Raw genomic sequence first — 15,098 nt, 5'->3', positions numbered from 1 at the left:
GTTTGTTGATATTGTAAATGGAAGTCCTGCAGGTACACTTTTGAGTAGTGATTGGGAGGATGTAAAGAAATTGACAAAATTTCTTGAAATCTTTTATAAGCTTACTATAAAGGTATCTGGCTCACTTTATGTTACATCAAATCATCATTTTCTTGAAATTTGTGAAGTTGCTGTTTACTTGAAATAATTGATATTAAATGAAGATGTTTTGTTGGGTTCAATGGCAAATAAGATGAAGGAGAAATTTGATAAGTATTTGGGTGATCCAGAAAAAATGAACAAAATGATTTTCATTTCATGTGTTTTGGATCCTCGGTACAAGTTTGATTCTGTTAGTTTTGCACTTGCGAAGATGTTCGAAGAGAAAGGGCCAATTATCGCGAAGGGAGTGCATACATACATGACTTCATTGTTTGATGAGTATGTAAAGTCTTATTCAAAAGATAAAGTTTGTCGTCCCTCTTCATGTTTATCTAACTCTTCATTGGACACAATGGAAACTTCAAATGGATCTTTTGGTTCTTTCTTTGAAGAATTAAAAAGACATAAAGCTGGGATTAGAGGTTTAGATTCTAAATCAGAATTGGAAAAATATCTAACAGAAGAAGTTGAAAATGAAATAGCAGACAATAATATATTGCTTTGGTGGAAAGTAAACTCACCTAGATTCCTCATTCTTGCTGAGATGGATCCGGATGTATTATCTATTCCTATTTAAAGTGTTGCATATGAATGTGCATTTAGCATTGGAGGGCATATTCTTGATTCATTTAGGAGTTCATTGACTCCTAAATTGGTGGAAGTTCTCCTGTGCCTTCAAGATTGGCTTCGAAGTGAGCCATTACCTGTAAGTGTTGAGGAAGATTTAGATGTTCTCGAGCAACTAGAACAAGGTAGCAATATTTTAATTTGTTTGATTGTATATTATTTTTATAAATAGTTTATTTAATATTTTTGTTGTTTGACTTGTTAATATATATTATCATAGATTTTGCCAATCTTGGAAACGAACCCTGCGATGATGATATGTAGAATCTTAGATAGTTGTAAGTTAAAACTTTGGTAAGTTAATTATTCAACTTATATAACACATAGTATGATTACAAATATTACTTGCTTAATATATTTTCTTGTTATGTTTAATAGGTGTAACCATGCCTCGACTTTGTGGTCTCAAAGCTATCTCACATGTTTGGAGTCACTATGAAAGGATTGAAGAAGGTGATGATGGATGGTGGAAAGTAAGATGTAGTTATTGTCATCTTGTTTTATGTATTATGTTTGGACTTTGGACTTGTTAATCCTAAGGTTGATACTACTTTGCATTGTTATTAATGTATTTGAACTATTACTTTGGAGTTTGGACATTACTGTGTATACATCTGTTTTTGGGTTGTAAAAGTTGGGATCTTTTTATCTCCTATTTTTGTTAGATTGGAATTTGAGTTGTTTGCATTTTGTATGCACAGGCAATTGAGGTACTGCCGTACTGGGTATGTTTAGTTTGAGGCAAAAAATGTACAGCTTTGTGTGCTGAAATTATTCAGTGAGAAGTTTAACTTTAAACTGAAATTATTGTGAGAAATGTTGGTTTTATGTGCAGCTTTGTGTGCAGTTTAAACTGAAGTTTAAATTCATCAAATGCTTGTAGTTCTGGAGTTCTGTGGCTTCTGCCACAATATATAGCAGCTTCCAGTAAACTTTGTACAAACGTTCAGCAATCAGCACTATTAATTTTAGTTTTACCTTATTGGGTAAACCGATAACCGAACCGATAATGATCAATAACCGATTAACCGATACCCGATAAGCAATATCTTATCGGTTTGGTTATCGGGTTATGATATTTGTAAACCGATAACTGATAGGCAAAACCGATAATATTCAAAACCGAACCGAGCCGACCGATGCCCACCCCTATGCCCAAACATGTAATAAAGATCAGATAATAAAGCCAAATATAACAATTATTCTAAGCTCGAATTCTAAACCCTGAACTAACGTTCTGGGTTCTTTTCCCCAGTAGAGTCGCCAGAGCTGTCACACCTCTTTTTTGCGTGCCTACCCCGAAGGATATATGCGTGAGGGAGTTTTTCCAATTCAAGTGACAATATTCGAAATGGGATTATTTATTTAATTCAGAGTCGCCACTTGGGAAATGTTTGGCTTTTGGTGTCCCAAGTCACCGGTTTTGTCTTGAATCCCAAATCGAGGAAATTTTCGACTTTCCAAATGAAGTCTACGAACCAGAAATTCTAAGTAAGGAATTCTGTTGAACCGAGGGAAGGTGTTAGGCACCCTCGAATCCCGTGGTTCTAGCACGGTCGCTTAAATTGTTATAATGGCTAAGTATCTGATTTAATACATGTTATAACTTATGTGCTTTTATTAAGTTTAAACCGCTTTTATTATTATTATTTTTTATAGAATTGCAACATCGTGAAAATGCATCTCGAATCACGTCAAAATCAATGCACCCGTGGTTGTTAATACATTCCGACTCCGTTGAGATTTGAATTTGGGTCACATAAATGCGCACCCAAATCTAAGAATGTAATTTAATTAAGTCGCGCCTAAAGAGTCTAACGCGTTATTATCTTTGGGGAAGGCAGTGACATTCACTAAACAGTCCATCCCAAATTCTAAGTATTTTATTATGACCCATTATTGAGGGTCCCGCAATTTGCATTTTTATTTGGCGAAGCTCGTCTCATTTTGAAAGGATAAACCTACAGTGACTACATTCTCTATTATATTTGTCTCTAAATAAGAAAAGGTCCTATTTAATTGCATGTTTAGAAAGGGTGTAACTTCTTAGTCATTAGATTAAGACGAGCGTAAACGTAAAATTTGCGCTCAAATATGTACAAAAGATAGTCATTCACAAACCTTAACCCCAGCCCAAATGGAATTCTAGTTTACAGGAAATGAAGATATGCTAAGTAGTTATGGCATGCATTTAGTAATCATCCAGAAAGAGTAGTGCGTACCAATTCAAATTAACAAATACTGCTTGTTTATTTTTAATTGCACGCACAAACCTTCCTTCCTAATTATCTACTTATGGGTTTCGTAATGTTATTGAGAGTAAGAAAACGACTAGGAGATCATGTTGAAGTTAGCATTGAGATTTTAACAAAAACAAGGTTGATGTATCGACTTCCATTCATTACTAATACGTCGTTACACGTAGGAGTTATAGATTCCAAAACCATTTTGCCTATTTCAATTACCCTTTGATGTTCAGCAGCTAAATGTACAGAAGCTATAAATGTGGAGACAAGTGAATGAACATTGGTTTCCTATTCTAAGTTTAACTACAACATCAAACTATTAAGCATGAATTTAAACTAAGAATCCATTTTCAGTCCATAGTTGGCTGCTGATACCAAAAGTTCAACGCAAAAACCACTTCCTAATAAACTAAATATTGAATAACTACAAATCAGTTGAATGTCCATAACTACAAGCGTGTAAACATGCTCAGATCAAGAATGTGGCTTCATCTCATTCAAGTTCAAAGTTACATCAGGGTGAGCTTAAACTGTGTACCTGAAATCGTAACGCAAAATGAAGAGGAAGGAAGAGTCAGCTAAAGCAAGCAAGAACAGGCAATAGCAATATCCAACAACAACCAGTAGATTAAAACCAAGCAATAACCCAGAATCCAGTTGCAATTTCAGAAAAATCAGGCAACAAATAACAAGAACAAACCAACAGCAACACGACCAAAGCCCAGGAAATCGAAATATGGCCCAGAAACAACAGATCGCAGAGAAGAATCTACTAATGTTCAAATGAGTCCAATAGCTTCAAAACTTCAAACACTGGACATGATTGCCTATTTCAAGCTACGCTTTTGTTCTTTTAAGAGATGCTGGAGTTGAAATTCAGTTTAGAAACTGAATTTAAAAACTGACTTCTAACTTTAAAACCAAGAAACTGAATTTAAAACCTCCCTAGACTGATTCAAAACTGATCTCAAAATGCTCTCACTCCAACTAGTTCTCTTTTTATGTTCTGCCCCCCTCTCTGTCTTTTTTAAAAAAACTTCCAATGTTATATCAAAACTCTCTACTGTTTTTTTAGTCAGTTCTCCTCCCCTGTTTTCTCTGATCTCCTGTATTTACTCTTGGCTGTCCCTTTTTATATCCCTATAGAAAGGAAGAACCTGCCCTTAAAAGACAGGCTGCCCAGGGCTTAAAATAAGCCTTAAAGGCTGTCATCTCCACTTAGGATTGTCTAGGCATGGGGTTTTCTTCTACTTTAAACTGCTGAAACTCAGAAAGGCAGTGGATACCCTACTGTACAGCAGGTTTCACTACTATTCTCATGTGCATCTTCAGCTTTTTATTATTAAACTCATCTTACATCTGACCTGTCATCTGTAAAGATGTCAGCCAAGGTGTATTTGCACTATAGATTATTCTAATGGTTCAACCCATACTCAAAACTGGCAGTCCACTTAACTTATGCTCTGAAATTTCTCATTAAAGTTGCAGCTATAACCAATCCTTAAGTGGTTTCTGATTTAACTTAACAGACTACAAGCAATTGTAATCAATTCTCAACTGATTCAAGTAAGAATTAAACAACATGAGTCAGATTACTACTATTCCAAACTGGAACTAATTGACGACATATATCGAATCGACTTCGCGAATTACAACCACACAATTAATAGCAAATGGTTATAATCCAACAATATTAATCAGGTGATTCAAATTGCACTGCCCAAAACAAAAGTTGCCCTGGAAACTAATTGATCGACCAAATTTATTTCAATCGATTATATAGTTTAACACACATTCACTCAATCAATGAATAGGGAAAAAATTCGACCAAATAAAAGGTCCGGGCAAGGGTGGACAGAATAGTCGACACAAAAATAAAAACAAATCAACTAACATTTGAACACACGAACCATTTAACAAAACAAACAACATGAACTGGCAAGGAAAAGAAGAAGAAAATACCGTAAAGAATTGAAAATCAGACGGCCATGTCTTGAATTTTGAATCGAACCTATTTTGGGGTTGAATGGACTTTAATCGAAGTGTTCTCAACTGAGAACACTTCGATTAAAGTCTATTAGACCCCAACCTTCTTGTTTAAACAGACAAAAACTCGAATTCTGGATTTCTAGGGTTCTTAGGGCGGATTTGGGATTCAAGTTTTTCTGGTTAGATTCGGACCTTGGTTTGGTCACGTGGGATGTCAGGGGAGTACCTGGCATGGATTTGGATTTGGGGGGGTTTGGCATGGGTTGGGGTCCGGCTCGAATCTTCAAATGAAGATTCGAGACGGTGGGGGAAGATTCGAGACCCACGACTTGTGGATCTGTGTTTAAGGGGTCGAGGTGCCCTAGGGGTGTTAGTATGGGGGTCACCGGCGTTGTTGCCGCCGGGTTTATGGTGAGGGAAAAGGGGGGCGACTCTAGGGTTCTAAGGGGTTTGGGTTTGGTGAGGGAGACGACTCGAGGGAGGGGGGTCTGGCTTAGGGAGGGGGGTGAGAGTATAGGGTTTATATATGGGACGGGGAAGTCGGATCCTGGTCGTTGGATCAAGAATGATCAACCGCCCAGATCTTTCACTTGGTGAAACGACGTCGTGTAATTTAAATGAGATTGGGTCGGTCTTTGGGGTTAAGTGGGTCGGGTATCAGGCGTGGGTATGGAGACGTGATCTTGGTCGTTGATCAATCTGAGATCAACGGCCTAGATCAAGTATGTTTAAAACGACGCCGTTTGGACGTTATCTGAGGTTGGCTGATCTGGACCAGGTAAAACAGTGCTTTTGGGCCTGATTTTGGGTCCAATTTAAATGGCCCAATTCCGATTTCATCTAATTTTAACTCATTTCTTTTCCTTCTTTTAATTTTTGATTTAAATAAAATTCCTAACTAAATTGTAAAATCAAAATAAAACTATACAAATATTAATTAATACCTAAACAACAATTATCACTCACATTAAACATTTAATTAAAATAAAATCACTCAATGACAACAAATAGAATAAAAGATGCATATTTTTGTGATTTTTCCTTTTAAAACCAAAGTATGGTTCGATTAATTCCTAATAGTAGAACGATATCCTAAACTCACATGCGACATATATTTTTTGTATTTTTATTCGTCAAAACTAAACAATCACAAACAAAACTACAAATAACTGCCAAAAGTGCCACGTAAACTCCAAAAATTGTACAACAAAACCAATTATTTTATTTTTCGATTTCTTTTGGAGTAATTGTCGTGTAAACAAAAATCACGTGCTCACAGTGACAACTGATCATTTCCTTCTAATATGACATCTTCCCATTTCATATTTGAAACTTTTTTTTGTTAATATCATCATACATAAGATGAAATCTAATGAATCAACGTGAACATGCACATGATTCCTCGTAAAAGTCAGAAAATACTAAGCACAAATGTCTAATAAGCTCTGCCATCTCTCCCAAAAAACACATTTTTATTCATGTATCTCATTTCTCCTAGTACTAAACTTTCGCTCACTTTATTATGCATTTTTCTGCACGTAGGAAATAAACTTTTCTTTAATTTCCTAACGTTTAATTCCCTTAAACTCCAAGATAGGATTTTGCAATTCGGCCATCTGCTCCTTTTGGGTAAAATCTTCCTGGTTTATTCTCATTTCCACTTCCGTATACTATTCGCAGTATCTCCTCTGGCGTTCTATCATAGGAAAGCGAGTATTTATCTCCTGCTAATATATTTCCTCGTATCTTTCCTTCAGCACCTACTGTTGGTTTCACTTTGAGTCCTTCATCTTTCAATCCATGGCGTCCTAGCTTGTTTCTCAGCTCTGATATCCGATTTGTGAACTCTACTACTGTTATTCCGTAGGGTTCTACGTTCTCTCTTCCTCGCTCATAAAGCAATGCTCTTAGAACTGCGTCTTGACCTGATTCTACTCCAAGTAGCCCGGCTAGTAGTTGCAGATTTTGATTTTTGTATCAGAAGTATTACAGTTCATCAATTCGAAATATAATGACAATACTTCATGCATGCATTTTATTTTATGAGATGATATTTGACTGGACATGAAGTTTAAGATAATTTCTATTATAATTATATTGGTCATGTTAATTTGGCGCATTTCTACAATTCTATCATATACTTATTACTTTTCACCAGCGTAAGTACTGGGTAACTTTGTCTACAAAGCTAATGCAGACGGAAAATTTAAGATATAAAATTAACTAGTGAATTATACTTATGATTCTGAGCCGACTATTATAATAATAGTTTCACTTCTATCCGCAACAATGCGAATCTTATTTATATATACAATTAAGTTATCTAAATGATAACTACAACAATTGTCCATAAAAGAAGGTGATTGTAACCCAAAATATAAGGTAGATTACATGTTATAATAATTATGACTAACCAACAATTGTAAGTAATTGATAATATAAACATTCTTTAAATGATATAGTCAGTATATATAAGTTAGCTAATTAAACTAATGATTGAAAAATTAGATTTAAAAAGACAATGGCATTGCAAGTAGCTAAAATTTCAATTCTTGAAAATTGTATAGATTTAAAATGATGGTCAAATGTTTTGCAACTTTCTAAAATTGAAATAATGCATGTCATGCATGTAAATTAGAACAAAGATAATAATATTATCTTTAAAATTGTGCTAGTTCAGAGAGTAATTTGATTTAATTACCCTTTTGGAAGTAGGGCTATGGAGTTTAGGATTGGCTCCAATATATCCAGTAAGTCCAATATAAGGGATAACATACGAAGCGAGGAGATAATTAATGTCATTAGCGTAAGGATTAAAAGGTGGTTCCAATTGATGTCCAAATGCATCGTTCATAACTGTAGCAAATGCTTCTCTGCTTAGATTTAGCAATGGCCTTGGAAATCCTGCTACTGTATTCTTGATTGCCCTGCAATATCAATTTTATCGAACTTTTAAATTTGGATATATAGACGCTATATAATAAATTAAGAGGGTGTTTGGATTGGTTTTTAACCCGATCAAATAACCTTTTAAGATTTTCTTAGCTTTTTTCATGTTTGATAAACTTAAGAAGAGCTTAAAATAAGTTAAAAACTGCTTAAAACAAGTTAAAAGCAATAAGGTGGCAACCCCAACTTATTGCATTTTGGGTTAAAACCTATTTCTGCTGAAAAGTCTTTTTTTTAAGCCAATCCAAACAAGCTCTAAATCAACTACTGAAGAAGAGGTGTAGGTCTCCCGACACCTATGCTGCTTGGACCTTTTAAAAATATTTTCGGGTGTATGCAGTGGCGGAGGCAAGATTTTCATAAGGGGTTCAAAAAGCAAAAAGTTTAAAAAACATTGTAGCTACTGGGAATTGAACCAATAACCATATAAAGGTTTTGAACGCCCATTGACCACTAAGCTATGCTTTCGGCAAAAGGGGTTCGGCTGAACCTCCTTCTGTCCCCTAAATCCGCCCTTTAGTGTATGTTGAGTCCTCCAAAAGTGGTGTATCTTTTAACGATTCGACATACGCACGACAATATTTTTAAAGAATATGCGCAACATAGATGGACACTATTTGGTTGAATTGGATAAAGAATATTTGAAATTGAAACTGAAAAAAGTATTTTGAAGTTGAAATTGTGTTTGAGTATGCATTTTACTTGAAAAAAAGTTGAATCTTTGTGAACGATTCAAACAAATTTCTCAATATTTTATTAATCCAATACACCTTTTGTCTTATTTTATATTATATACTTTTTTAAGGAAAAAATGATATTATATAGTCGCTCTCAAAATAATAGCAGAAAAATGATACTGACACTGAATATATATATATATATATACACACACACAAAAAAAAAATTATACACATTTTCAACTTAGTTTTTGGCGCGGGCTAAAAGTGATAATTACTCTTTTTTTTTATTTTAATTTGTTCAAAAAAGATGCGATAATTACCTGACATGACCAACTTCTTGGAATCCAAATTGAGCAATGACATCTCTAATTAGAGGGCTAAGTTTTGCAATTCTAGCCCCAATAGGTGATGGTCCACCATCTGCAAGTTCAGGTGCGAAGCTATCCAGCCCATAGCCAAAAGAACCCCACAAGAAAAATTCAGCTTCCATGTACTCTAAATTCAAAGGAAATTCTAATAAATCCACATCCGATTTTGGCACATTAGAACCAATAGCAGCACCACTTGAACTTAGTAATTGCAAAAAGAGGAAAATCAGTAGTGAGAAATAAGCAAATATCATGGTTACAACTGAAAGAAAGAACGAGAAGTGGAACGAGAAGCTTAAGCAAAGAAAACAAAAAAGAAACTAAAGAGGCATTTGCAAAAATGGCCTTTTTTATGCTACACGTACGAAGCGATCTCAGAAAAGGTGATACTGCGTGCAAATCCAAAAATAGAAAGAAAAAAAAACTAAGCTTTGGCTGAATATATAGTTTGTATTTTTCTTTAGTACGTAATCTGGTTTGTTGGGGGTTGGCAAAGGCAAATTATATTTATGGAATGTGTAGTGTGCGAGAAAAACGATGAGAATTAAAAGACAATGGAGAAAGAAGAAAGCTTCTAACTAAATTTAAATTCAGGTGCGAAAGAGGCAGTTGAGAAAGTTTTGGATCAGCTTATAATTTGGAGTAGTTTGTCATAAAGTTGATATCGTCATGCTAATGTTTTCTCTTTTTCAATTTTGATTTGCTTTCCAAACAAACGTGTACTACTAAAAACAGGAATTAACGACAGATAAATTCAATTCTGTAACTAAACAGAAAAATCTATCGCTAATCCGATTTTTCGACGGATCAATGACAGATTTCAAGAAATTTTGTTAGCACAAGCAATTTAGCGAAAGATTAATAACGGACTACGTAGCTAATTCAAGTTCTTTATTAGTGATAGTCGTTCATGACTATTGGAATGTAGCTATCTCAAAAAGGAGAAGAAAAGGGTTGATCAAAGTTTTGTATTTAATTGACTTATAGTCTGTTTGGCCAAGTTTTTTTCTCCCCAAAAGCATTTTTTTTTCAAAGTTAAAGTATTTGGCAAAGTTTTTAGAAGGAGAAAAAGTGTTTTTGAGGAGAAGAAGAATTAGTTTTGGAGAAGAAGAAAAAAATAGCTTATCCTCAAAAAGCATTTTTTTTAAAAAGCGCTTTTGAGAAAATTACAATAGAAAGACTTTGATGCTAGTTCATTAAAATTGTAAAATAATTGTAATATCTTACCCAACTCCTACTTATAACCAAACATCAAAAATAGAATACTCGTAATACTAAAAACAATTAAGACGATAATGTATGATAGAAAAAAAAAATTAAGATAAACAATATGATGAGTGACATTGTATTTTTTAAAATTATATTTCTTGTTTTAAATGTAAAGTTGATATTAAAATTCAAAACTTGAAGCAAAAAGAAATATCAAAATATTTTTACAAATGTCATTTTTTCCTTCAATTTATTAATTAACGACTTAATTTTTTTGACCCATCACTTTTCTTCCATTCGTTTTTTTTTTGCCATCCTATCTTTCCTTTCATTTATCTGTTCTGATTTCTTCTCCTTTTTTTTTTCAAAGGAAATATCAGTTTGCTTCATGTCCTACTTCAAACTGAAAATTTCAAGTATTAATTCTATATACATTAGTTCATTGAGGAAGGAAATTATATTTATTATACATGATTCAACAAAGAATTCTTTTTACATAATTATAATCTTATTCTAACTTAATTCTTAAATATTAGAATTTCATATATAGTTCTAATAATGAAAGATTTGATAGTCATAATCTTAATTGATTTTAAAGTTGATAAATAATAAAAAATTATTAAATGATTATTTTATCAAATGCGAAATGTTTTAAAGACTGAAAAAGGCGAACACATTTCTCTAAGAAATAGATAATGGGAAACGTTTGATCAAGTTGCTAAGTTTACGCCTTTAATACAATCTATTCATCTACAAGAATTTCATATGTTAATTACACTGAAAAATGAATGATCGCATATAGTCTAGGACGAAATAAGAGAAACAATATAAATAAAGGAAATTTTACCTCTAAGAAACTGATACGACCAAACATCATTTCCATATATTTTGTTCAGTTAATACATTCCTACTTAGCTTTACATTTTTTTGTTGCTTTTTCACATAAGGAATGTTTAATAAATTCATATAATTTAGTTGATTTCGTATTCCTAAGTATTAGGAGAAATAATTAAATAACTATTCCTAAATATTAGGTTTAAATTAAACGACTATTTTACATAATGTGAAATCGATTTTTAAAGGGGAAAAAAGCGAATGATATTATGGTAAGAGGTTTCGTGCTTTTAATATATATATATATATATATATATATATATATATATATATATATATATATATATATAGTTATTCAGTACTGGGATCATTAACCCGTAGTTTGGTAGCTACAATCTGTCTGTATTCTGTGTACAAAATGATAAGAAAGACAGATGGAGAAAGAAGAGGAATTAAAAGCTTCTAAATTTCAGATGGGAAAGAGGTAGTTGAGAAGATTTTGGATCAACTTTTACGGAAAAGTTTTCCAAGACTTGACATCGTCATGCTGATGTTTTCTCTTTTTAATTTTTGTTTTGTTTTGGAAACAAATGAAATCGTTCATGACAATTGGAAATGTCAAATCTTGGTATATTAATTGGCCATTTGGATGCGAAGGCCTATGTCCAAAAGGAAGCCATATTCGTATAATTGGTGTAAATATCAATGCGAGTAAGTTTTTACCGTTAAACTAGAATATTGGATTAAGCAATCACCAAACTAGAATATTAGTTTTTACATGGATGCAAAAGTAAGAAGACGTGTTCTTTCTAAGTGTTGGTATTAGTGCATTTTTTAATATTAAAGTACATTATTTCTTGTGAGATAATGGTTATAAATAGACAAGAAAGTGGTCATTATTTTGGTGTAACTCTTTAAACAACTAATGCCATGATCTACCACTAATTACCTACTAAATGTTAAATTTTTAACCACCAACCATGTTCTATAACTTTATTATGCCACTACTTTGTTATTTATTTCATGGAAGAAATTCTACACCTAAAAATAGTGATATTTCTTCCTTGTGTTTGGTGTGGGAAAATATGGTATTGTGTATGAAAAAAGTGAACTTGGTGTAGTGAAAAAGAGAGTTAAGAGAAGGAGAAAATCTAAGTCTCTAACTTATTCTCTACAAAAGAGTATTATTTTTGTTGAAGGAATGTATTCATTTTGGTGGAGTTTTGGGCTCAACAACTTGTTCAGAGTTTGTTCGAGTCATACGACGTTGTCGGGCTGTTGTATCCTGGAGGGGACAAGTTAAGAGTATTACTGCTGCACCGATGATGATGCTACCGTAGTGAGCTTAAATCTATTTAAAGAGAATGATATATCCGCTCCTCAGCCTGAAGAATATTTGTTTATCTTATTTTTGAACTGTAATTACTTGTAATTTCACCAACACTAAGTGTAGAAGAAGATAGTAATGGCAGCTATTACTGCAGCAAAATAATGATACAAAAAAATGAGTGTACTGAAAACCAACCCAATGAAGACAATTTGAATCATAGGAAAAGACACTTTTGAATAGTTTCTTTCCTTAAAAGAAGAAAAAAAAAACAAAATTGAGAAGAAAAGAAATATGAATTCTGGTCTTAAGGAGTGCCACGTCACCTTTAAAATATTGATCACACCAATATTATTGATTCATCCTCTCATAAATACTATAGCAGCAAGAGAATATCCTATATAAATATATACACATACATGATGTGTACGTACATACTTTATTCTGGTATAATTTCACATATTTAAGGGTACATGTCTTTTGACAATCGCGGTTTTGCCTTAGCAAAAAATGGCATGGTACAAAGGAGAGCACATTCCGGGTAATCATCAGCCAAGTCATTGCCTGGAGAGTTCAATGGTAAACTCCAAGTAAACCCTTGAAGAAGCCTAGCAAGTAACATAGTGGTAATTGTTGAGCCAAGTTTTACACCTGGACAACCTCGTCGTCCAATACTAAATGATAACAAACGTAACTCTGAATCAGTGAAAACTACATCATCACCTTCCTCGCTGATATGGAGCTCTGGCTTGAACTTCATGGGATCATCCCAAACTCTAGGGTTTCGGCCAAGTCCAAGACGACTTAATAACACTACTTCCTTTTGGGATGAAGTATTCACCAACAACAGAATCCGATACAGACACATGAGGAGCGTTAAAAGCCGCCAAGGGATGTAGTCGAAAGGACTCTTTAATACAAGCTTTGACATAATTTAACCGTGGCAAGTTGGATTCTTGAACCAATCTATTGCTCCCCATGACATTGTCAATCTCTTCTATAGGATTATCTAACGTTGCAAGCATGAATTCCTGTCAATATAATCGGTAACCAAGAAAGTCAAACAAAATAATCGTAATTGATTTTCTAAAAAAAAAAACTTTATGTTTTTCTAATCAAATCGAAAAAAACAAAAAAAGCAAGTCTCATTTTCACATAAACTAATAAAATGATGTAATCCAAACGGACAATCAATCTTTTGACTTATGTTTCAAAAATATTTTCCAAATTCTTCTGAAACTACTCCCTCGTTCCAATTTATGTGAATATTTTTGCTTTTCAAGATTCAAACTACATACATTTTGAAAGACATTTTTTCATCATATCAACATGGGAAGAATTAAAAGTTATAGTACTTTTTGTATAATATTTGAATATCTAAATTTTAACTTTAAATATCGAGTTAATCTAATTCAATTTAGCTTCAAAGATAAGTTAAATTGACTCTCGAAAAATGAAAAAGTTCAACATAAACTGGAACATAGGGAATAAATCAAGAAAAGCCATCGAGTAATGTTGAATTTTAATTAATTTATATGGTCAAAAAAATATTGAAATTGGTTTTAAGCAAGATTCAAGACAGATTTAGCAGTTTCTAACGAAATCTTACTCGTCTATTTTGATTTATATGACGCTGTTTGATTGGATACTGACCTTAAGAAAGAGATTTTTGAAACTTATGACCGTAAAAGTACGTCACTAAAAGTAAAAATGAAAATCTTAAAGTTTATCATGTTGTTCACATGGTTTAAGAGAGTATACTTACAAGGACTTGTGCTTTAAACTCTTTAGCATTCAACATAGGATTCCCATTAGTATCTCTGAGCATGATAAGGACATCAAGGATGTCTTCTTCCACGGGTTTTTTGCCATTCTTCCAAATATGAATCCTCTGGTCAATTTCAAGATCAATGTGTTTTGTTGCTATGGCAAAGGCTTTCTTAATAATTGCCTTGTGATCATATAAAAGAATGAAAATATTCAAGAAGTGTAAAAATTGCATCAATTTGCTTCTCCTGATCTTCTTGTAATTCTACTAATGGTCCTCCATTTTCTATTATACTTTTTCCAAGTAATCTCTTGCTGAAAATCATATTGTTAATAACATTTGCACAATAGTATCTTGTCACTTTCCTCAAGTTAATAACAAGACGTTTGTTAATGCACTGTTCATAAACGAATCGAAGAATATGGTCAGCTTCTTCATCTCTCTTACGACGAAGCCATTGAAAAGATGTAGCTGAGAGGACATGGGAAGAAAGGATTCTTCTCATTTTCATCCATTGATCACCCATAGGGAGAAAAAGTGAAGTCAAGTAGCCATTGCTAACGAGGTTCGCGGACATGCAAATAGGCCTCGATGAGAAAATCGAGTCTTGATTCTTTAAAAATAGGCAAGCAAACTCAGGAGAAGTGACAGGAATGACATGAACATTACCAAGAGGAATGCAAGCAATATCAGTATCCATTTCCTCCATTAGTTTGTGTATCCACTCAAATGCTGGCTTCTTGTTTAGTACCATTTGAGGAATGCAACCAACTATTGGCCATGGTTTTGGACCTGGAGGCAATAATGGCTTATATCTTGTAGTACTCAATAATTTGCTTGTTATCTTAATTATGGAAAAGAAAATTTTCCATAGAGTACTAGTAATATAGCTAAAGAAAGTGGAAACCATTTGAAAAAAATAAAAAATGAGTGGCAATTTAATATTTCTGCTCATGATTT

The 15,098-nt window shown here is 33.3% G+C and overlaps 2 protein-coding genes, 1 long non-coding RNA gene and 1 pseudogene across 3 annotated transcripts; 2 read left to right on the top strand and 2 right to left on the bottom strand.

Annotated features, from left to right (window-relative positions):
* Positions 1-220: 220 nt before the first annotated feature.
* LOC138868252 (zinc finger BED domain-containing protein RICESLEEPER 1-like) lies at positions 221-718 on the top strand. The gene has a single exon (XM_070145785.1). It carries the CDS (start codon positions 221-223, stop codon positions 716-718), a length of 498 nt encoding a protein of 165 aa, XP_070001886.1.
* Positions 719-810: 92 nt separating this feature from the next.
* On the top strand, positions 811-1,288 carry LOC104241169 (uncharacterized). The gene is made up of 3 exons (XR_714644.2): positions 811-893; positions 989-1,046; positions 1,147-1,288. It is a non-coding gene; the product is annotated as an uncharacterized lncRNA (long non-coding RNA).
* Positions 1,289-6,584: 5,296 nt separating this feature from the next.
* LOC104212271 (desiccation-related protein PCC13-62-like) lies at positions 6,585-9,254 on the bottom strand. The gene is made up of 3 exons (XM_070145784.1): positions 8,953-9,254; positions 7,709-7,930; positions 6,585-6,963 (listed from the first exon to the last, which is right to left on the bottom strand). The coding sequence occupies exons 1-3, from the start codon at positions 9,252-9,254 to the stop codon at positions 6,585-6,587; spliced, it is 903 nt and encodes a 300-aa protein (XP_070001885.1).
* A 3,428-nt stretch (positions 9,255-12,682) lies between these two features.
* Positions 12,683-15,053, bottom strand: LOC104225169 (isoleucine N-monooxygenase 1-like; annotated as a pseudogene).
* Between the last annotated feature and the right edge of the window lie 45 nt (positions 15,054-15,098).

This window comes from Nicotiana sylvestris, chromosome 5 (assembly GCF_000393655.2).
Source record: "Nicotiana sylvestris chromosome 5, ASM39365v2, whole genome shotgun sequence".
NCBI lineage: Eukaryota > Viridiplantae > Streptophyta > Magnoliopsida > Solanales > Solanaceae > Nicotiana > Nicotiana sylvestris.
Note: the sequence above shows the minus strand (reverse complement) of the source record. Positions and strands in the feature narration are given on the sequence as shown.